This window comes from Schistocerca piceifrons, chromosome 11 (genome assembly GCF_021461385.2).
Source record: "Schistocerca piceifrons isolate TAMUIC-IGC-003096 chromosome 11, iqSchPice1.1, whole genome shotgun sequence".
NCBI classification, from domain to species: Eukaryota; Metazoa; Arthropoda; class Insecta; order Orthoptera; family Acrididae; genus Schistocerca; species Schistocerca piceifrons.
The window spans coordinates 101,247,609-101,271,006 of NC_060148.1; the positions used below are offsets into that span (position 1 = coordinate 101,247,609).

Sequence of the window (23,398 nt, forward strand, 5' to 3'; positions counted from 1 at the left end):
ACGTGGCGTTACCAATATAAAAACCTAAACAGCCTACTTACAATATCCAGTTTCTTGTATACGCTATGTGATGAAAAGTATCTATACACCTGGCTGAAAATGACAAACAAGTTCGTGGCGCCCTCTATCGGTAATGCAGGAATTCAATATGGTGTTGGCCCATCCTCAGCCTTCATAACAGCTGCTGGAAGGTTTCTTTGGGCCCATTTTTCACGGAGTTCACGGCGTTCCAAAACATCCCAAAGGTGTTCTATAGCATTCAGGCCAGGACTCTGTGCAAGCCAGTCGATTACAAAGACGTTATTCTCGTCTATCCAGTCTGACACAACTCGTGTATTGTGAGCAGGTGCTCGATCGCGTTGAAAGATACAATCGCCATCCCTGAATTGCCCTTCAACAGTGGCAAAGGTTCTTAAAACATGAATATGGGAGTGTGGTGTGATATTGCCACGCAAAAGAACAATGGGTGCAAGAACCCTCCACGAAAAACACGACGACACCATAACACCACCGCCTCCGAATTCTACTGTTGGCGCGACACGCACTGGCAGATGACGTTCACTGGGCATTGACCACAGCCACACCCTACCATCGGGTCGCCACATTGTGTGCCGTGATTCGTCACACCATACAACGTTTTTTCCACCGTTCAATGGTCCAACGTTTATGCTCCTTACACTAAGCGCGGCGTGGTTCGGCATTAACCAGCGTGATGTGTGGCTTATGAGTAGCTGCTCGACCATGAAATACAAGTTTTCAAACCTCCCACATAACTGTCATAGTACTTGCAATGGATCCTGATGCAGTTTGGAATAACTGTGTGATGGTCTGGATAGATGTCTGCCTATTACACATTACCATCGTCTTCAACTGTCAGCAGTCTCTGTCTGTCAAGAGACAAGGTTGGCCTGAACATTTTGTGCTGTATATGTCCCTTCACGTTTCCACTTCACTATCGCATCATAAATAGAGGACCTAGTTATGTTTAGGAGTGTGGAAATCTCTGGTACAGACGTATGACACAAGTGACACCCAATCACCTGACCATATTCGAAGTCCGTGAGTTCCGCATAGTACCCCATTCTACTATCTCACGATGTCTAATGACTACTGAGGTCGCTTATATAGAGTATTTGCCAGCACAGTGCACCTGATATGAAAAACTCATGGTTTTGGAGGGTGTCTGGGTACTTTTGATCACATCGTGTAAGTAATGTATTTACAGCTGCAAGTAGGATGAGACCCCATCTGTACAGTTCTCTGACGACATATTAGAATTTGTGTTGCAGTGGAGCTCGAGCTTAGGCTTGCCACTTTATGGGACAGCTTGCCTCAACCACTTCGGCTATCCAAGCACGCTTCCAGACCTCCAAACTTCACCATGTGTCCACATCCTGCATTTGCACAAATGCTTTGATTCTCACTCAGAAAGAGACTTACTTATTATTGTCATGGTCTTTCCTAGACATGTAAAAATTTTCCAGTGTCTTTATTTGTTATAGAATATCCTCCACAAATGCATGCATATCTGAGGGAACACACACTGCTATGACCGACAGCTGTATGAAATACAAGAAATGCATTCGCAACTGCTAATACAATGACACGCCAAGTATACAATATAGAGTGAATCACTGGAAACTTGCAAATGATGTAAATATAGAAAGCACAATTGAAGTGCGGTTTCACAAAATTGATTAATAGTGAGGGACTCGTGTTATTCACTTATCAATAGATTGTAACAATACATAGAATGGGTTTTCTTGGTGAAAACATTCAATTCCGTAAAAGGAACAATGCCAGTGATACTAATCAACAAAAAGTAAGGTAAACTAGAATGTCGATGCTGTTTGGTGCAGGATTCTATGTGACTCAATTACGACGTATCGTATTTTGAAAAGTCCCCACGCCAAAACTTGTACCTGTGGTCATCATCATCATCATTGGGTTGCCTGCCTTGCAGCAGGTTTTAACTGCCTAGCCCTCCATGCTTCTCTGTCTGCTGCGTTTCTCTTCATTCTTTGGTACCCACCTTGTGGCCTGCAGACATCATTCGGCATCTGAAACCTTCTTCTGCCCTTCCTTGTCTTTCCCAGAAGGAAACTTTCAGTTGTCTCAACTAGAAGGCAATCTCTTCTTAGATTGTGGCCTATCTAGTTTAGTTGCCTGTCCTCCATCGCTAGCAACATCCTTCGTTCTTCTCCAACTCTCCTCAGTATATCTGAGTAATTCCTAACTTTATCAGTCCAGCTGATCTTCGTTCCACGCCATATCCACATTTCACAAGCTTTAATTCTCTTCTCATTCTGCTTTATCAAAGTCCACGTTTCTGCTCCATACAAGGCCACGCTCCATATTAAGCACTTAACCAATCGCTTCCGTAATTCCTTGTTTAAACAACTAGTTAAGAGTCTTCTCTGCTTTTGAAATGCCTCTTCCGCCCAAGCCATTCTCACTTTGATATCTTGTTGTCAGTCTGTATCTTCTTTAATCCAAGTTCTCAAATACTTGAATGCTCTTACCTGTTCTATGATTTCTGACTCCAAATTAATTTTTACTTTTATTTTCTTTAGGCTTATGGCAATGCTTTTGGTTTTCTTTTTATTAATTGTCATACCATATACTACAAAGACTTCATTCAGGTCATTTAGCACTTGAGTCAGTTTCTCTTGATTTTTTGTGAGGATCGCCATGTCATCTGCAAATCTTATACATTCAATATTTTGTCGACCTATCCTGACGCCTCTTGTCAGCTTTCCAGTACTTCCTTCTGACAGATCTTAAATAAGATCGGCGAGAGACAAGAGCCCTGTCTAACAACTCTCCCAACCCTGTTGTCTTCAGACTTCTCATTACCTATTCGTACCCGAGCTTTCTGATCCAGGTACAGATTTGCCATCAGTCTTCTCACATTCCACTTTACTCTCTTCTTTTTCTAAAGACCTAACAGCTTATCGAACTGCACTCTATCAAATGAGCCGGCCGCGGTGGTCTAGCGGTTCTGGCGCTGCAGTCCGGAACCGCGGGACTGCTACGGTCGCAGGTTCGAATCCTGCCTCGGGCATGGGTGTGTGTGATGTCCTTAGGTTAGTTAGGTTTAAGTAGTTCTAAGTTCTAGGGGACTTACGACCTAAGATGTTGAGTCCCATAGTGCTCAGAGCCATTTGAACCATCTATCAAATGTCTTTTCAAGGTTTATGAAGACAGCATACACTTCTATGCTCTTTTCTATGTATCTTTCGCCGATGGTTCTTAGAACCCCAATGGCATCTCGTGTTCACCTTTCCCCTTACGAAACCATAGTGTTCTTCACCAAGTGTTTCTTGCAGTGTTCCATATAGCCTCCTATTTAGAATCCGAAGAACTAATTTTGCTACCTTCGGTATGAGGCTGATTGTCCCGTGGTCTTTACACTTTTTAGGATAATTAGTCTTTGGAATTGGGACTATTATACTTACGAGTAAGTCTTCTGCCCATTCACATTTGCCGTAGATGTAGTTGCAGAGAGAGGTCAACTCATTTTTGCCTGTTTCTTTTAAACTCTTTAAGATTTCCGCCGGAACGTCATCTACACCGCATGCTGTGTTGTTTTCAAGTTCTCCCAGTGGCTTATTTGGCTCTGAACCTACGATAAAATCTCCTTTTAATTTCATTTACTCATTCTTCCTTCTCAATCTGCAGATCAGAGTGTCTGTGGTAGCACACAATAAAGAAAAGCAGAAGTGCATACAAGAATTATGTGGATTCTGGCCAGCAACGAGGCAGTTGACCATCACAGGATGGGTTCAAAAGCAGCACCAGCAACGGCAAAACACAGCTCCGGTCTGGTTTCAATGACCTTTCCATACATGCTAGCATTTCAGCGGATATGTCCAAGAAGGCTCTAGTAATACGTCGCTGTAGTCTGTATGTCCCTGTAGAAAGAGACTTTCTGCTTTCCACATAGAAAAATGTCTACAGGTGTAGAATCTTGGGAATGGGACAGCCAAGGTACAGGTCCTCAGCATCCAATCCGGCTTTTTGGAAATAATTTGTGAAGATATACTGCAGTACTTAGTGCACAGAATGAGATTTTCACTCTGCAGCGGAGTGTGCGCTGATATGAAACTTCCTGGCAGATTAAAACTGTGTGCCCGACCGAGACTCGAACTCGGGACCTTTGCCTTTCGCGGGCAAGTGCTCTACTTGCCCGCGAAAGGCAAAGGTCCCGAGTTCGAGTCTCGGTCGGGCACACAGTTTTAATCTGCCAGGAAGTTTCATACTTAGTGCACTATTGGTTGAACAGCCATCATGTTGGTACCATAGGATCCTCCTAGTCTGCAGAGGAATAGCAGAGCATCCATGGATGATGGCAGCTGTGATACTTGTTCGCGTTCAGATTTGCGTATATTAAAAACGGACCTGTGAACCGGCAGTTCACTATCCCACTGTATTTTGACGCCCATTGGCCGATGACGCTCCATCTGACGAAGCCGACAGCGATTGTCAACAGACCAACAGGGTATGTGTCGATGATTTACTTAACACGTTTATTAACTGTGGCTTCATCACTGAACAAGCTACATGATACACCTGGAGTATTCTGTCTTAATGCCCATGTATAGAAGTTAACACGTTTGTCATAATCGTTTCCATGCAGTTCTTGATGGAGAGAGAGATGTGACAGTGGTGGAATATATGTCAGGGGACAATACGTACGACAATTGCCTGATTCCGTGCCACGTCCTCATGCGATTACAGGGCAGTTAACGTGCGGATCAACTACAACAGCAAGAAGCACTTTAATTTGCCCCTCTTCTGTCGTCACTTGTTTTTTTCTGTTACTCTGTCTGGGTATTACATTATCTCTTTCACGTGAATGGCCTTAGTGATTGATAAACAATTGGTAAGACGCAAATTAAATTCCTTTAGAATAGGCCATGAAGGCCCAACGGTACCGACCGGCCGCCGTGTCATCTTCATCCCACAGGCGTTACTGGATGCGGTTATGGTGAGGTATGTGGTCAGCACACCACTCTCCCAGCCGTACTTCAGTTTCCGAGACAGGAGGCACTACTTCTCAATCAAGTAGCTCCTCAGTTTGCCTCACAAGGGCTGAGTGCATTCCATTTGCCAACAGCATTCGGCAGACCGGATGGTCACCTATCCAAGTGCTAGCCCAGCCCGATAGCATTTAACTTCGGTGATCTGACCAGATCCGGTGTTACCACTGCCTTGGCCTTAATTGGTGAGATGGCTGATGTCTGTTGGGATCTCTCTCCACATACACTGTACGAGAGAGAAATGCGTTCTTCCCAGACTCTACATACATAATACAGACGCCAGCTTTTACGACCTACTGCTTGGATTCTCAGACACTACCTCAATAGAAAGTCGAAATGCACTCAAGGTACACACTAGCACTCTATAAGCAAACATTACAACATTGTACCTAGCAACGAAGCAGGTTCAATACCACAAATAAATGGCAGTGTCGAAACTTTTCAGAATATTGTATCTCGAAAACGACTCGCACTATAATCCTGCAACAAACACCACTGACATTTGATTTGTCCTACTTTTAATTTGTTAATGTCAATAGGAGTTGTTCTCTTTAGAAAAGTGTAATTTTTCACTAATAATATACTTCCTAGTTACTAATACAATCTTATGTTTGGCTCGTAGTTCCAATCCACTGTATAAGAGCAGCACATGAATAGCACTTCCAATATACGCCATTTTTTTCTGTCGAAGTTTTAGGAGATTCACCCTGTATATTTGCGCCATAGTAAAACTTCTTCCAGACGAGACACGAATCCGGAACCTGGAAGTATGCTCGAACAGCAGAAGTTGTTAAGGCGACTGCTCGCATAAAGTGGGATATCCACGTTGGGGTCCCAGTCTGGCACAAATTTTCATACGTCACCAATAAATTATAGAGCAAAAAAATGGTTCAAATGGCTCTGAGCACTATGGGACTTAACATCTGAGGTCATGAGTCCCCTAGAACTTAGAACAACTCAAACATAACTAACCTAAGGACATCACACACATCCATGCCCGAGGCAGGATTCGAACCTGCGACCGTAGTGGTCACGCGGTTCCAGACTGAAGCGCCTAGAACCGCTCGGCCACAAGGGCCGGCAAATTATAGAGCACATTTCGTCTGTTCCTTCAGACATGAATCCTTGTCTGAAGGACATTCTATAGAAGGTTTTTAAACACAGGCACTGTAGGTAGTATTTACATGCCCAGGCAAAGGCCGCGACAACAGTAAGTGAGTTTCTTCCTGTGTGAGTGTTACAGTGACTGTTCTACAGCAAGACATGGAAACTCACGGTGATGTGTCGAACTTTGGGTCGGTCATTGAAGCACGCTCGCATAGACGAAGTGGTTGCGGCGACCACTCGTGTTCAGTGGGAAATTCTGATTCCAGTCCAGGTCTGATATCAAGTTTCATACGTCAACAGTTAACTGTACAGTTGGAGTGACGTATTCGCCATTGTGAATAAGTTTCCTGTATTTTACACAGCTGTAGATCACAGCAGCATCTGTTTTTGCAGACATGCATGCATGTCTGAAGGACATTGCATAGTAGGCTCTTATTTCTCTTCCTCGTGATGACTGGGTGTTGTGTGATGTCCTTCGGTTGGTTAGGTTTAAGTAGTTCTAAGTTCTAGGGGACTGATGACCAGAGATGTTAAGTCCCATAGTGCTCAGAGCCATTTGAACCATTTGAGTAGGCTCTTAAACACAGACACTGAAATTAGTAATAGCATTTTCTGATGGCTCACGAGGCTTTCGTTAAATTCTCATAAGAGTTTCATCAAATCACCGTACTAAACTGAGTATGCCAGCAGGTAAGTTAGCCTCCAAAAATCCTGCAATAGCCAAGACGTTCATAGCTTTGTGAATGATTTTGGTCTTATTTGTAGTCGTCATTTGCATTAAATTGCATGTGTACAACAAGCTGTTATTTACGTTAGCTCATCAAGAGGTTGAAGAAAGACGAACATTAGCTCTGACCGCTGCAGGTGTCATTCTAGTGACAGACACAATGATGGGCTGCTCAGATCACAGACAGACACAGTGACATGTGCTGTTGGCAGCTAGGGCAAGCACGCTCTGTTCTTTGTGCTGTACATGCTACCCTAAACCTCTTTATTCAAAGTGACCTTATAAAGCAAGTGTCGATCAAACATGTGCCCCACTCTCCTCCAAGGTCACGGAACGGGGGCCTACCGTGACCGGTTCAAGTTGTCTCGCGTCGCGATGGCATCGGCCTCTGAGTTAGGCATAGCTTCCACTGTGTGGGGTGTTGGTGTTTGATTACACCGCTTAGTATCCTGTGAGGCTTTCGACTGAAATTCTCTTTGCCTCTACGCGTTATTCAGCAAATTTGCGTTACTTTTCTGGCCGCATTCCGCTGTCTGTTGGTTATTTGGTTGTCTGGTATTGTTTTGCGTTTGCCAACGATCGGCTGACTGTTTCCGGAGGCTTGTGTCTGTACATACTGTACAGGCTGGTCGTGCGCTACTCGCCCTTTGTAGTTGTTTTTGCTAAGGTTTTGCCCATTTCTCTTATATGCGCCTTTACATTTACGACTTTCTCCATTGCCCTTCTGATTATCGTTACCATTATCCATAAATCTCTGTGACGCTATCGGCTTATTAAAAGGCTTGGGTTGTACTTGTCTCTCTTCGTTTATCAAATCTATTGAGTCCAGTATAGATAGAATGAATTCAATTTCCGGGATGTTAATGAGTTTTCCCCTAACGTGGGCAGGAAGACGGCTCTTTAAAATTTTCAGCGTCAGACAGCGGGTTCGTCCAGACCTGGTTTTATTCAAATATTTTTGAAAATAGCCTCGTAAGCTTCTATACTTGCTACTGAACGGAGCTGGGTTGAATACTTCATGTCTGGGCCTCTCTTGTACGGCCTCAGGCCAATACTTATCCAGAAATGCCGTCTCATTCCCTTCATAATATTGGCAACGTTCCGATATGTCCGTAGCTCACAGCAGAACGTCACTCTGTGTGTATCCAACAACAAATCTAATTTTCTGGGCTCCGGTCCAGGTACGAGGTAAAACATGTCGAAATGCTCTGATAAAGACCACAGGGTCTGTTCTTTTCCATTCAGAAGCAAATATCTGGAATGTCGATCCGTAAGTAATCATTCTTCTTCAAGTAATGTTGCCGGCCGGCGTGGTCGAGCGGTTCTAGGCGCTTCAGTCTGAAACCGCGCGACCGCTACGGTCGCAGGTTCGAATCCTGCCTCGGGCATGGATGTGTGTGATGTCCTTAGGTTAGTTAGGTTTAAGTAGTTCTAAGTTATAGGGGACTGATGACCTCAGAAATTAAGTCCCATAATGCTCAGAGCCAATTTATTTATTTTTTTTTTTTCAAGTAATGTTGACAAACAGGCCGCGCTGTCAGTGACAGTCGTGTTTATGTTCGCTTGTGGCGTATCCATGGCAACTACGCCTGCTCGACAGGTGCAACTGCCGGCAAGTTGCAAGTTGCATTGTGCAACCTTCGCTATTTCCCTTCTAAGGGCTAATCCTGAATTGTTGGTAACCAGTGAAGGCATCTAAGAGCATAGCTTTGTTTTCTGTCATATGCTGTTTTGAAATGTCCGTAGTTTTAGCAACACTGCCTCGCAACCTTTCCTCTGCTTCGTGTAAGACCAGTCTGTTTTAGCAAGAAGTTCGCTATCCTTGTCTTTTAGAGCTCTAAAGAGCTCTACAGTATTTACATAATGGCCACGCGGGGTAGCCGTGCGGTCCAAAGCGTCTTGTCACGGTCCGCGCGGCTCCCCCCGTCAGTGGTTCGAATCTTCCCTCGGGCATCGGTGAAAGTGCTGTCCGTAGCGTAAGTAAGTTAAATGTGTAAGCTTACGGAGCGATGACCTAAGCAGTTGGGTCCCATAAGATCTTACCACAAATGTACAAATTTTACGGTACCTACATAGATTTTGCACTCTGACACTACCTTTCCTGCAAAGGTGCTGCCCTTCTCCAGCATCCCAGCTTCAGCTTTTTCAGTTATTTCCTTTACATCCACACATAGTATACCTCTCTGTTTTTAGCAAATTCTGACTCTAAAATGATCTACTCTTAGACTCAAGTTTTGTATTTCTGTAGTTAGATTTTTGCTTACGTCTTGCAGCTCGCTGACTACGTTCGTGACATTTTTTACCGACGCATCCACATGGGATTGCGTGTCCTGAACTTGACAAAATGCTTTACTGAGGTTTTTCAACTCACCTGCAAGTTGTTCCCGATTACAAATTGCGGATCTTACCTTTTCCGTTAACATATTTATATTGCGGGACATGTCGGTAATTATTTATTGTTTTAGTTGTTTACCGTGCTCTGTGAACTTACCGGATAATTCGTCAGATAATTCAGTGCGTACATTTTTGCCCACTTCTCTGAACTGTTGACTAACACTATTCTTGAATTCGTTAAACGCCTGGTTTTGCTGTGCAAACTGTTGTGTTAGTTGCATTAGCTGTGTCAGAGTGTGTGTCTCACTGGTATTTGCATTGCTTTTGTGAACTGTTTCCTGTGCTTGTGTCCGCGACGTTGTGAGCAGATAATCAAAGGAATTTTCGCTGTTGTGCACTTCAGATTCACTATCTGGGAAAATGTTTCCCGGTGAGACCTGAGAAATTGGCTCATAAAGCGTCATAAGAGCGGCATCATTAGTTATATTACCAGTATGACAATTTTTTAATAATGGGACGCCAACCCCGACGTTTTGGTAGTTATTGGCCAGTTCACGAGTTGGTGCGTGACCTTCAACTGTTACCAAGCTCGGATTTCCGCCATCTTGGCATATTGTATTTTGTAATGAATTTCCAACAATGGCCATTTCCTTTGACTCCATTCTGAATAAAATTATAAAAGGAAAAGAATTTTAAACATGAAATTTTGTTTGAATCGCTATCCTTCAATTAAATCTTGACTTAATACATATCTTCGTCTTTTCTATAGAAATCCACTTTCCGTAAAGGATATTAATTGGAAGGAACAAGGATTATCTACTGCGAGAGAGACGGCGCCAAGCAGGGCCATATAAGCATACAGCGTAGCAACTTCCTACTTTAACCGCTGAAATTCGCATTCCCAGTATATCTCGTTCGTAGGCAGAAATTCATTTTAATTTGCTCCTTCAAGTTGTTAATAGTTTCAACCTCACGGACATGTAAACCTCCAACAAAGGCCTCATTAGTTTTTTTTTTTTTTTTTTTTTTTTTTTTTTTTTTTTTTTTTTTTTTTTTTTTTTTTTTTTTTTTTTACAATCGTATTGGCTTACACTTACTAGGATCACGTTAACAACTTCAGTTCCTCTCCTTCCTTTGGTGTTGTATCCTATTTTTTCAGGATTCCCTCATTTTATCCCCATGAAGTCTCTTCTTTTCTTCTGTCCATGTTGTTCATGATTTTTTATTTCTTCTGCTTTGAAAGCCTTCCGAATTTTGTATTTTGTTTTTAAAATGGTTTCTTTCTGCTATTTCTGATTCTTTTATGTTGTTTCTTTCAAGATCTTTTCTTACTTCTGTAATCCATGCTATTGTCGATTTCTTCTTCCAGAAATATAGCAGTATTTGGTTTGTTGGTCTATTTCCATCCATTCGGTGGAGATGTCCAAAAAAGGTTAATCTTCGTTTGGCCATTACTGCAGATATTTTCTCTATATTTTTGGAGATCTCCTCATTACTTCTTATTTTCCAACCATCTGCGGTTTTCATTGCACCCATTATATTTCTAATAATCCTTCTTTCCAGTACCTCTAGTTTATCCATCATGTAGTTCATCGTTAGTTATTCAGATCCATATAAACATTCAGGTTGTACCACTGTGGTGCAGCGTTTTAGTTTTGTTTTTCCACCTATTCATTTCTTGTTGTAAATATTTTTGGTCAAACCATATGCCCTTTCCATTTTGTTAATTCTTACATCTATTCCAGATTTTTCTAGTCCAATCTGTTGTATAGTTTCTCCAAGATATTTAAATTTATTTACTCTCTCTATTTTACCTATTTGTGTTTCTATGTATTTTGGTGCATTTTTTATATTTGTCATGAATTTTGTTTTTTCAGCTGAAATGGATCATTTACCTAAAAAAATTTTTTTCTTCAAGAATTGAAAGGTCTGTTCACATTCCTCTCGGCGGCGTCGTCTCACGGTTGCCATTGAATAGTGGCGGGGGGACTAGAAATGTGATATATAAATTGAAATCTTAATAAATATTTGCTGTTTAAATAATTAAAAAGAAAATTTTGAAAGAATGATTGAAAAAAAATAAAAGGCACACATATCCTGTGTGAACTTTAACTGGCTCTAATAGAAACGGACCTCCAATATTCAGTACATGTATTCAGCATTCAACATTCGTAAATTTACATACATCCTTTTCTTGTTACCGCTATTGTGCATGAATATTTGTATGACAAAACTCGTTCGGATCGAACCTCCTCTGCTGAAGCGAATTCTTGTTGTTATCTTCGATCCTCTTGATGCAGAATTCCCAGCGCAGCACTGTAAAGCCACAACGACCTCTGACTGTGTTCCCTGTATGCTTCAATTTATCTGTCAGACAGCGAATTATTAATTATGGTACAGTGACTCGTAACAGCACACTTGTTTCAATCCGTGTCTTCGCTCTTCTTGGGATTCACAGAATGAATAGCGTTCAGTTTTGAATTGGAATGTCGACACCTTTTATTTCACAGATAAGAGAGACATCAGTAACTACCAACCTATATCACTACTGATATCATTTTCCAAAATTTTTGAGAATGAGATGTATTCTAAAAGAGTATTACATCTTGGCAACAATAATGTCCTCAGGAAATCACAATTTGGGTTTCAGAACGGTTGCTTCACTGAGAATGCTGTTTACATGTTCACACACCAGATATTACAAGCATTACATAACAAAATAGTACCGGTAGGTATTTTCTGTGACCTATCCAAAGCATTTGATACTGCAAATCATAGTATACTTCTTGATAAATTGAAGTTTTCTGGGATTGATGGTATAGCCAACCAATGGATCATGTCATATCTGATCAAAAGAATGCAAAAATTTGTACTTATTAGTAATTCAACAAACAGAATCCAGGGACATAATTCTGACAGGGGAGAAATCACGTATGGGTTTCGCCTAGGTTCAATCTTACGTCCACTAGCGTTTCTCACATATATAAATGATCTACAGTCTAATGTACAACAAGCAGAACTAGATCTTTTTTCAGGTGACACCAGTATGGTAATCACTCCCAGTATACATGCAGAAATTGAAAACATGGTGAACAAAGTTCTCAAAAGTATCATTGACTGGTTTTCTGCGAATGGTCCCACCCTGAATTTCACAGAGACACATATTATTCAGTTCTGTACCTCCAGGGGTACTGCACCAGTGATAAGTGTAACATGTTGTGATGAAATAATTCACATAGTGGGAAATTAAAAAATCTTTGGTGTCCATATCGATGAGAATTTAAATTGGAAAAAACACAAATTTCGGAACTCCTAAGACAATTTAGTTTAGCCACGTTTTAACTTAGTCGTAGTAAATTTTGAAGAGATAGAAATCAGTAAGTTTACATATTTTGCTTATTTATATTCAGTAATGTCATACCGAATAATGATCTGAGGTAACTCATCATTAAGAAAGAAGGTCGTCATTGGCCAGAAACATGCTGTAAGAACAATATGTGGTGCGTACCCATGATCACCTTGTAGACATCTGTTCGAAGAGTAGGGTATTCTGACCACTGCTTAACATTATATTTACTCCCTCATGAAGTTTGTTGTAAATAATCCACTTCAGTTCAAAAGCAACGATGAGGTACGTAATTACAATACTAGCAGAAAAATGACATTTATTAATCAACATTAAGGTTGTCTTTAGCACAGAAGAGGGTGTACAAAGCTGCAAAAAAATTTTGGCAGCTTACCCACTGATATAAAACGTCTAACAGATGGCAAGGTGAAATGTGAAAATAAACTGAAAAAGTCTCTCCTTGACAACTCCTATTCTGTAGAAGATTTTCTATGTTTGTAATGTGTAAAAGATGGTGGGATAACTCAATCTGTATATATTACTTACATTTTGGAGAAAAAATAAGTGTATGGTGATGTTTAGAGTACAAGTAGAAGTACAAATTAATTTGCAATATGAATGCACCAATAATATTAGGAACCAACATGCCTCATACTAACGACATTGCACAACATCGTATCACTGGTATAATTTCCCCTTTGTAATTTGTATCCCATTTCTTCGTGTTCTAGGTTTATTTTCGTATCATTCTTACACACAACAGAGACGAAACAACCGAAAAAGATTTTTAGCACACATCTCTCCAGATTCTTCCTCCAACAGTCGGATTCGTGACTGCTAAGGGGAGGATGTGAAAAATTTTAGAAAATTGATTTTTCAAAGATATGCCTATTTTGTACCGCATATCTTCCTGAATAGTACGATGTATAAAAAATATAAATTTTAGTGATTATAGGCCAAACCCCTTTGCACAGCTTCAATCCTACACAAAGTCACCAGGGCAATAAATACAGAACAAAGGGTGCTGCAACAAATGTGACACCAATGGCTCAGGACTTTAACGGAAGCCACCAAACCTATATCAGGGACCTTGCAAATGAAAACTTATTGAAGAAATGTGTTCATGGTGGTACCCAAAAACCAAATGAAAGATTTAACCAATGTGTATGGGAAATATTGCCAAAAACCATTTTTCTTGGACAAAATGCAGTTGCTATTTGTGTTTATGATGCGGTTTCATGTTTTAATGATTGTGTGCAAAGCAGGAAATATGTTTTAGAGAAAATGGGAATAAAGACCGGAGTGAACTGCATCAAAGCTTTGTATGCGATAGAGAGTGTGTAGTGAAAACAGATAAATTATTTTTGGCGGTGATAAAGTCAGGAATGTGAAAAGAATGAAAACCGACCAAGAAAATGCAAAAGAACTTGCTTATGGTGCTGGACAGTTCTAAAGGAATGACACATACAAGCAGAAACTTTAATGGCCATTTTCCGCAAAACAGACATTTCTTAACTTAGGTGCATGTAACATTCATAATAAGTATCCTATTACTTTAAAACTTGGTATGCTCATTAAACACAAACTCCTTAATGCAAATCTCTAGAATTTTGCAAGTCGATTAAAAATTGTGCTAAAAATTTAGGTAATATAACTATAAAACTTGAGTTTTCTCTAAAGATGAAGTTAACAATGCTACAGCACATTCATTTTCTCATAAATTAAATACATTCTAGAGTTTCATGTACCTGTAAGCATGGTTTGCATGCCGTGCATGATTCATCGAAGGATCTCTCTTACTTATGAAGAAAGGTGTACCTATAGCGACAACTGCAGCCGATAGGAAGAGGAAAAATTACGAAATTTCACATGTAACAAAAATTATTTCTTTATGTTTTTGCAGTTCCACTGCTATGAGTGTGAATACTGAATCCTTCCTGGACATTCTGACGAAGTTTTATGATTTTATTTGTAAAAGTACAGACTGTGGAAACTAAAATGTTCTCTGGTGTCTCTCCTGCTCCAAGTCGGCCGGTTTGACATTCTACCCCCCATAACACACGAGCTAGGAACACCATCCCATAACGACAGCACTACATTAATTGCATTGGAGGGATACTGTCATTCAAATTTCTTTGTGATTTATATTGTTATGTATTGAAACTATGTTGACTAATAGTTGTCATAAGCATAATTGTTGAGCTTAGTATGAACCTTACATTTGTGCTTTGTTTTGCACCAAATACTGTGTAGTATGCTAGCCTACAAGTATGAGAAAATTAGGAGATGCAATGTGTGAAGTGATTAGCTGAACGCCTTAGTTGTCCCACTACTGTCTTTGGTAGTGTGTGTTCCATTATCTGTGTGGGAACAGTACCTCAGCAGTACTGTCTGTGGTAATCTGACCACTGGCTTCGATTTGAAAACCCTTCTCGAAGCAGTGTTCCTTCTGTGCAGCACGCGAAGCTCTGGAGAGAGCAGGACCGGCCCCTCCTCGCAGCCGCACAGTGGCCCCAGCGACGACGGCCGGAGCCCAGCCACAGCTGCGCCCCCCACCACTCCCCAGGCCACTCCACAGCCTGATGACGCTACCGTCTCTCACCTGCGGTGAGTTCTGTCACAATAACAGCTTTACGCGTTGGGTAGTTAGCCCAGTGTTAAAGTGAAGAAATCGAATGTTGTTATTTTGTGTTTTTGACGAAGCAGATCTTATAGTTCTGGTATTAATTTATTTCTTTTATAAATTATGATGTTTGACGAGGCAAGGATCTACAGGTCTGCATCGTGACGTATTTTCAATTCCTAACACAACTGAGCCACTTAATGCAGTTACTTGTGTAAGATACTTCCCCAAAGATAGCGAGTGGTGAGTTAGAGGCAATTTCTGTTTTCAGCGATGATTTGCTATATTATGAATTAATTCTGCAGAGACCGGATCTTGTTCGTTTCTTCTGACTTGCAACCATGTTCAGTATTATTCAGTATTGGGCTGCCTCACCAAATAACCAGGAATCTCTGAAACTCCCACCGTCACTTGCATTTCCGCGATTACCCTCCCAACACTCTAATGAGATATTCTCTCAAGGGTCTGTGGGAACCCCACCACTGGGGGAGGAGAATCAGTTGAGATCCATATCTTACCCTACTACGAGAGATGTATGTGAGAACCTCTAGTGGCAGTTTTTGGAAATCATTCGTGACAACATCAGCCTCTACTAAACTGTCAGTATCTTGCTGATTAACGCAGGCATGTTGGATCAATAAAAACCAGGTCAATTGTAATGCGTGCGGATCGTTGAGTGGAGATGGACACAGCAGCCATATCTCGCCACCTGTAATACCCTCTGTGTCTCAGGGAGTTTTACTGCTGACATTGCAAAAGTTTTTCTTTTTATTCACTGCAGACCAGCTTCAGCGTAAATTCGTCATCACGTCACTTTTCTTCTTTGAAATATTTGATCTATAGTGGTAGCCACAGATATTTGACTGTCGCTTCGTGAAATAATGATAATCTGATAGTGAACTGATATTGTTGCAAAATGCATTTCAGTGGCTAGCTGAATTCTACAGGCCCAAAAGTGGCAATTCAGAGTATTCAACATGCTTTTACAATTAATCAGAGTAGAATCCAACAAGGTATTGGACAATAGAGGAGTATGTACCTATTCAAGGGGAAATAAGGAAGGTTACCCAGTATTTTAACGTTGACATGGGATAAGTAATGTTTCAGGTTACTTAAGAAAACATATCTCTCCCAGTTATTCAAGGATATCGGGCTTTAATTACCTTTTATGGTCGGCCACAGATGTACAATGTCATTAGATTTAATGTCTGTGCCAAATTGCGCAAGATACAGAGAAGGTATGGTGAAATTATATAAATAAGACAGCCTGACGAGTATATACCTAATTTCTCGTACTCAAATAGCATCAACCATTCAACATAAGAAGACAATCGACGATAAGGAAGTGTAGCAGGAAAGACTAAAGATAGAGAGCACAGGGAAGAATATTTTGTGGATAATCCAGAAACTCATTATGCAGCATAATGAATAACGCTGAATACAATTTCAGGGATAGTCTTTAAATTACGTTGCACATACTGGGCACGAGATTAGTACAATCTCAGTAGAAAGGCGGCAGAAAACAAAGTAGAAAATAAATTATTGTGGTTGAATTAGAAACAAGACATGGAAAGGGAAGAATGTTTCAGCATAAAAAGACTGACATAAAAAGTTAAGAAAGCTGGCTAAATATCGAGAGGGAAACAACAGCATGCGGAAATAAAAGATAAAGAGCAGGAAATGAAACATATTAACAAAATACTTGATAATGGAGTGAAAATTTTGTTGACAGAGAGTTAAGAAAACCAGGCTGGGGAACAGATCGAGCGGAACATGGTACTGATGTGAATAACAATATACAGGGCGAAGACAGTGAAGGCTTCCTTTTTTCTTGGGCATCAGACAGTTGTGGTGACTAATAAAAGGTCCTACATAAAAAAATACAGCCTTTCGAAGACTAAAACCGACAACTACTTTAAACAAAAATAGTTTACAATCATAAATACACTGATAAAAAGAATCACAAAACCAAAAACTTGTCAATACAGAGTAGTGAAACATCAAGGATACATTTACCTGGGTAACATATTTAACTGATTAACACTGCAAGATCGCAGGTCAATGTAGGTGTGAGATAAGCCACTGGAAACGTGAAATGGTCATACACTGTGAGAAGGTCGAATTAAAACATGCAGACATGCATGAATTGTGTTGCTCAAGTATTGGACGAGAGTTTGTGGAATGGAGTTCGATGTCAGAGGCACTTGGTTGGTCAGTACAGGGACCGTAATGCTGTTTGTGAATGATGCTGGAGTTACTGTATGATGATGTCCCATATCTGCTCGCCTGGGAACGGACCTGATGATTGAGCATGCCAAGAGACATGTCAACACCCTATAGAGCATGTTGGGCTACAACAGCGGTAAGTCAGCTAGCGTTATCCTGTTGGAAAACTCCCCCTGGAATGCTGTTCATTAATGGCACCAGAATGGGTCGAATCAGCAGATAGAAACAGATATTTATACTCAAGGTGTGTGGGATAACAACGAGAGTGTTCCTGCTGTCATATAAAATCGCACCCCAGACCATGACTCCAGGTTTAGGTCCAATGTGTTAACACACAGATAGGTTGGTTGTAGACCCCCAACTGGCTCCTTCTAAATCAAAACATGGTCATTACCGGCAGCGAGGCTGAACCAGCTTTCATGTCAGAAAATACAACAGAGTTCGACCATGCCCTTCAGTTTGCCATCACTGAAGTGCCAAATGGTGGTGGTGTGGGATCAGTGGAACACACGCTACAGAGCATCTTGCTCGGAGCTGTCCGTGAAGTAACCGATTTGTAATACTTCATTGTGTTACTTGGTGCCAACTGCTGCTCAAACTGCTGCTGGAGATGTATTACAGTGCGCCAGAGCCATACAGTGAACACGATGGTCTTCCATCTCAGTAGTGTCACGTGGCTGTCTGGAAGCCAGTCTTCTTGCGACGGAATATTCTTGGAATCACCGCAGCCAGGAGGCCTGCATAGTGGCTACATGCCTGTCAAATATTTATGCATCACGGTTGGAACATCCAGCTTCTCATAGCCCTATTACAGATTTCGTTTAATCTCTGTGAGATGTTCATAACGGCGTCTCTGTCGTGTCGAAGGAAATTTTGACTAACATCAGCTTACTGCATCCAATCTCAAAGGTAACTAACACTCACGCTCGTTACAGCGTGTAATTACAACAAGCTTGATTTGCTTCCTCATAATGGTACTACTAGCGCCACTCTTAAGCGACGCGACTGCCACAGAAAGTATCATCATTCAGATGTAGAAACACACGTACCAACTTTCGTTTCTGTCACACAACTTCTTCGTGCTGCAATATTTTTCCGTCAATGTATATACCACTGCAAAAGAAAAAGACGTTTTTTAACATTGTTACCAAGAATCTCAAAAAGCTCTTAAACGACTTACTTCACATTTTTACAAGATAAATAAATGCTGGGACAGTGTTTCTGTTATATACCAATGGTTTAGGAGTGCGCCATTGATTAGTAATGAAAACATTCGAACACAGACGCTGCTTAACCTCTGAAAAAAATTAAGAGCAGTGGCAGCAGAAGTCATCCAGTTTAAGAGGTCGCCATCTTTCTGACAAAGGCCAAAGAGAGTGTGTGTGTGTGTGTGTGTGTGTGTGTGTGTGTGTGTTTGGAGCTACAGGCGCTCATCGCCAAGGTTATCAGCTTCCTGGCAACCAATAATAGAAGGGTCAAAGAGGGAGGAGGAAAGGATAGAGCTTCAAGGAACTCTATTGCCCTTCAGGTAGGAAACTGCCCCTAGAAAGCTGGAGAATCAAAAGGGATCAATGACATGAGGATGCAGAAGGCAATGGAATCTAATAAATTAAAACCACGTAACTTGCATCCACAGGAAATATGACAGTAACAGGAAAACGGTTGTGATGCCATCTGCATTGTGGAAAGATTCCAGACAAGTTATCCTTTTGGATCTCTGCAAATTGTCTGTCATGGTGGAAGTGACTATGAAATAGAGACGGAATAAGTTATTGTGGGATAAGATTCTATGACTTGGAGCTTTGAATTCAGAAGTTTGATTGTAATTGGAAAGCTAGAGAGTCTAAAAACGGAAGTGCAAAAGCCCAGTCTAGATACATTGGGGGTCACTGATGTGAACTAGGAAAAGGCTAAGCATTTATCTTAAGACACATTGAGGTATATCATCAGCAGCAGAAAATGCTATGTTGGGAGGAGGGATCGTTATGAATAGGAAAATAGGGGAGAGAGCGGACTACTGTGAACTTCTCAACGACAGAGTTTCTCTCACCAGATTCGACATCAAACGAATTCAGACAGCGACAGTTCAGGTACACATGCCAATGACACAAGTAAAAAGGAGAAAAGAAAGTATGAAATTAAAATGCGGTTGCAGGGGAAGGAGAAGCAGAAAGGGTCATCGGATATAAGGGATTGGCATTGGGATGACAGAGATGAAAGTCTAATTGAGTTGTACAACCAATGTGAGATGGTATTTACGAATACTCTGTTCAGGAATCGTGTGACGAAAAAGTATACTTGGAAGAGACCCACAGACACTGAAAGAGTGCTGTTGGATTACATCATGGTCAGAGATTCGAAATCAGATATTGGACTGTAAGGTGTACTCAGATGTAAATACAGATCTAATAATTATGAAGAGTAGAGTGAAGTTCAAGAGAATCGTCCAGAAGAATCAGTGTAGAAGGATGTATCATCATGCAGTACTGAGAAATGATGAGATGTATTTGAAGTTTACCAACGATGTGGATATGGCGGTAAGGAACAACACAGTAGGCTGTTCAGTTGAATACGAGTGTACATCTCTAGAATGTAAAATAACCGACGGTGGACAGACGACACAGATAAAGGGAAGCTAACTTCGAAGAAACCCTTAGTAACAGAAGAAATACTGCAACTGATCGACGAAAGAAGAAAATATAGAAATGTTCAGAGAAAGACAAGAATACAGCTACATTCACTGATGTGGCAAGAGTCGTGGGATACCTCCTAATATCGTGTCAGACCTTCTTCTGCCCAGCCTAGTACGACAACTCGACGTGGCGGGGACCCGAGAAGTCGTTGAAGTCACTTGTAAAAATATTTTGCTGTGCTGTCCCTGGAGCCACCCACTACTGCGAATGTGTTGCTGGTGGAGGATTTTGTACAGGAACTGACCTGTCGATTATGTCCCATAAATCTTCTATGGGATTCATGTTGCGCGATCCAGATGGCCAAATCATTTACACGAGTTGTCCACAATGTTCCTCAAATCAGTTGCGGACAGTTGTGGCTCATTATATCGTTATTTGAGAAAATGGAGTCAAAAAATGGCTGAAAATGGTCTCGCACTAGCCAAACATAACCATTTCCAGTCAACGATTGGTTCAGCTGGACCAGAGGACTCAGTCCATTCCACATAAACACAGCGCACACCATTATGGAGCCACAGTGTCTTGTTGTCAACTAGGGTCCACAGTTTTGTGGGGTCTACGTCACACTCGAACACCACCATCAGTTTTCACCAACGGAATTCGAGACTTATCTGACCAAGCTCTTCCAGCCGCCTCGGATCCTACCATTTTAGTCACGAGACCAGGAAAGGAGCTGCAGGTGATACCATACTGTTAGTAAAGGTACTAGCATTGGACATCTGTTACCACAGCCCATTAATCCCAAATTTAGCCGCACTGTCCTCACAGATACGTTAGTCGTACATTCTACATCGATTTCTGCATTTATTTCACACAGTGTTGCTTGTCTATTAGCACTGACCACTATGGTAGACAAAAATGTTCTTCGTTTTTTTCCAACTTAACAGAACTGCACACTCAATTCGACTACTGGTTTAATGTGCTCAGCATAGTTTGTGACCGCCTGACAAAAACAGGGCAAGCTGCGAATGAAGTCATCACTCTCAAGTGGAGGCAATAACATCATTCTTCCTGCAGAGCAACTCACAAGATTTATGGAATTGTTTGTGGATGCTTATGTGATGCAACCCATCTCCCTAGTGTATCCGCAATATGCTCAATGGGATTCAAATTGGGATCTCCCATGTGTGCAATATCTTCTATTTCCAAGAAAACGTCAATCACCTGATCTGTATGAGGCATATTCCTATGAGGCCACAGCACCTCGCAACAATGGCATATGAGTTCCCCAGATCTCGTTACGATACCTGACAGGAGTTAACCCTTGCCAATTCACACATACAGTGTCATGAAGAGGTGTCAACGTAATCGCTGCCCACACCATTATAGATCCTTCTGGATAACAGGCTTGTTCCTCAATGTTTGGGCTCCAAAATCCTGTTCCACGTTCCCTCCATATGCAAATCTGTCGATAATCACTCTCCAGTCCACACTGGGATTCACCTGTGAAAATAACATTGGCCCATGGTTCAGCCATCCAGTTGGCGTGTTGATGACTTTACATATTACTCTCTGTGGAGATGTGTCAGGGGTTCATATACAACAGGTCACTGACTATATAGGCTACTCTGCTGTGGCCTTCTGTATAACGTTTGCCTCGATACAACACATCCAGTGCATACTGCGAAGTGTGATGCCAGTTGCCATGCAGTAGTAAGGCAGTACTGTGATGCCCTTTTAGCCAAATAGCGGTGCCCCCTTTCTCGTATCACACGTGTTGGATCCTGCCCTCGTCTTCGAGAGACAGTTTCTGTCTCTACCAGCTGTCGCCACATCTGAGAAACAACAGTAAGATCCACATTGAGCCACCAGGCCACTTCAGTTTGTGATTGTGCTGCTTCCATTCTTCCTATGGCCCTCCACTGCAGAGAGCCTGGCATGCGTCTTCTCTGTACCATACTCCACCGTCTGTGACTGTGCCTACAGAGATTGTGGATGTGGGACTACCCGGAAAACACTATCCCATTTCATAGGTGCACTGACTTCATTGTGAGCTTGGTTGTCTGTTGACTGGAATGCTGTCTTCCGTGTAGAACACGATGGTGCTGACATCTGTAGACAGTATGCATGATCATATCGTGAATTAGACACAGGACAGGGAAATCGCAGTTTGTTGCTTTAATTTTGGACACCAGTGTATTGTGGTAACCTTATTGGGGAGATGTGTTCTTGGAACTCATCACAGTTCTGCTTCTGCGATAGTGTTTCGTCCTCAGACGTGTGTCTTTGAAGAAATTATAATGTTACTTTAAATCCGTCTTGATTGCAAGTTTTTTTTATTATTCATATGACCGGTTTCGGTTCATTCAGAACCATCTTCAGATCTGATATTTAAGTTACAGGAGTAACCCGTCCAATTCAGCAACTTTCACATGCTACGTCACATATGTGACGAAACCGGTCATATGAATAATAAAAAAAACTTGCAATCAAGACGGATTTAAAGTAACATTATAAAATCACTGATTGCTGTCATCCCATAAGACATTATGTCTGTTTTTGCAAAATTTGAAGAAATTTGTTAGTATTGTCCTTTTGTTGCAGAAATCTATCTGGAGACATGAAGGGCGAGATGCTGATTGCTGCAGCTAAGGATGGGTCAGTGAGCAAAGTGCGAACGTTGCTGGCAGTGGGGGCGGACGTGGAGGCGAAGGACGAGAACAAGCGGACAGCACTGCACTGGGCAGCAGCCATGGGGCACGGGGAGGTGGCGGCCCATCTGCTGGAGGTAGGAGCAGGCGTTAACGCCAGGGACCGCTGGCAGAACACGCCTCTACATCTGGCTGCATGGAAAGGCCATGCAGCTGTGGTGCGGCTGCTGGCAGCTTCCTCTGCCGACCACAGCGCCAGGGATCAAAGTGGGAGCACGCCACTGCACGATGCAGCACGGCGTGGCCGTGCAGAGGCGGTGGCTGCACTGTTAGAGGCAGGGGCCGACAGAGAAGACAGGAATTATGGTGGGGACACGCCGCTAGACCTAGCCGAGCGGAACAACCACCAGTCGCTCATAGACATCCTAAGATCAAGCTGAGTGTAATGCAGATGACTACGGAGTAAAATAAATAAAGCTTTCTGTGTAACCTCTGCTACTTTTAAAATAAACAATTCAGAAAAGTTAATCCTGCAGTCTTGCTTTGCACCCATATTTACGTAGTACATACAACGAATCCATTACCGTTACAACCAGAGTGAGAACTGTAGGTAGAAGGAGGGTGGAATGTGTGTTCTTATATGACAACTATCCACGGATTTCCGCCCAATAATATCCAAACAGCAGACTTTGTACACAATTTATTAAAT

At 41.7% G+C, this 23,398-nt stretch overlaps 1 protein-coding gene across 4 annotated transcripts in view; it reads left to right on the plus strand.

Annotated features, from left to right (window-relative positions):
* Window positions 1-23,185, plus strand: part of LOC124720195 (poly [ADP-ribose] polymerase tankyrase-1-like) — a 74,282-nt gene extending 51,097 nt beyond the window's left edge. For 2 of the 4 annotated variants that reach the window (XM_047245516.1, XM_047245517.1), the window contains exons 4-5: window positions 15,014-15,163; window positions 22,643-23,181. In XM_047245516.1, the coding sequence (XP_047101472.1) occupies window positions 15,014-15,163; window positions 22,643-23,129 (637 nt within the window). In that variant the 3' untranslated portion in view covers window positions 23,130-23,181. Of the gene's footprint in view, window positions 1-15,013; window positions 15,164-22,642 lie in introns of all 4 variants that reach the window. The other 2 variants (XM_047245518.1, XM_047245519.1) reach the window with 2 other exon arrangements.
* The last annotated feature ends 213 nt before the right edge of the window (window positions 23,186-23,398 follow it).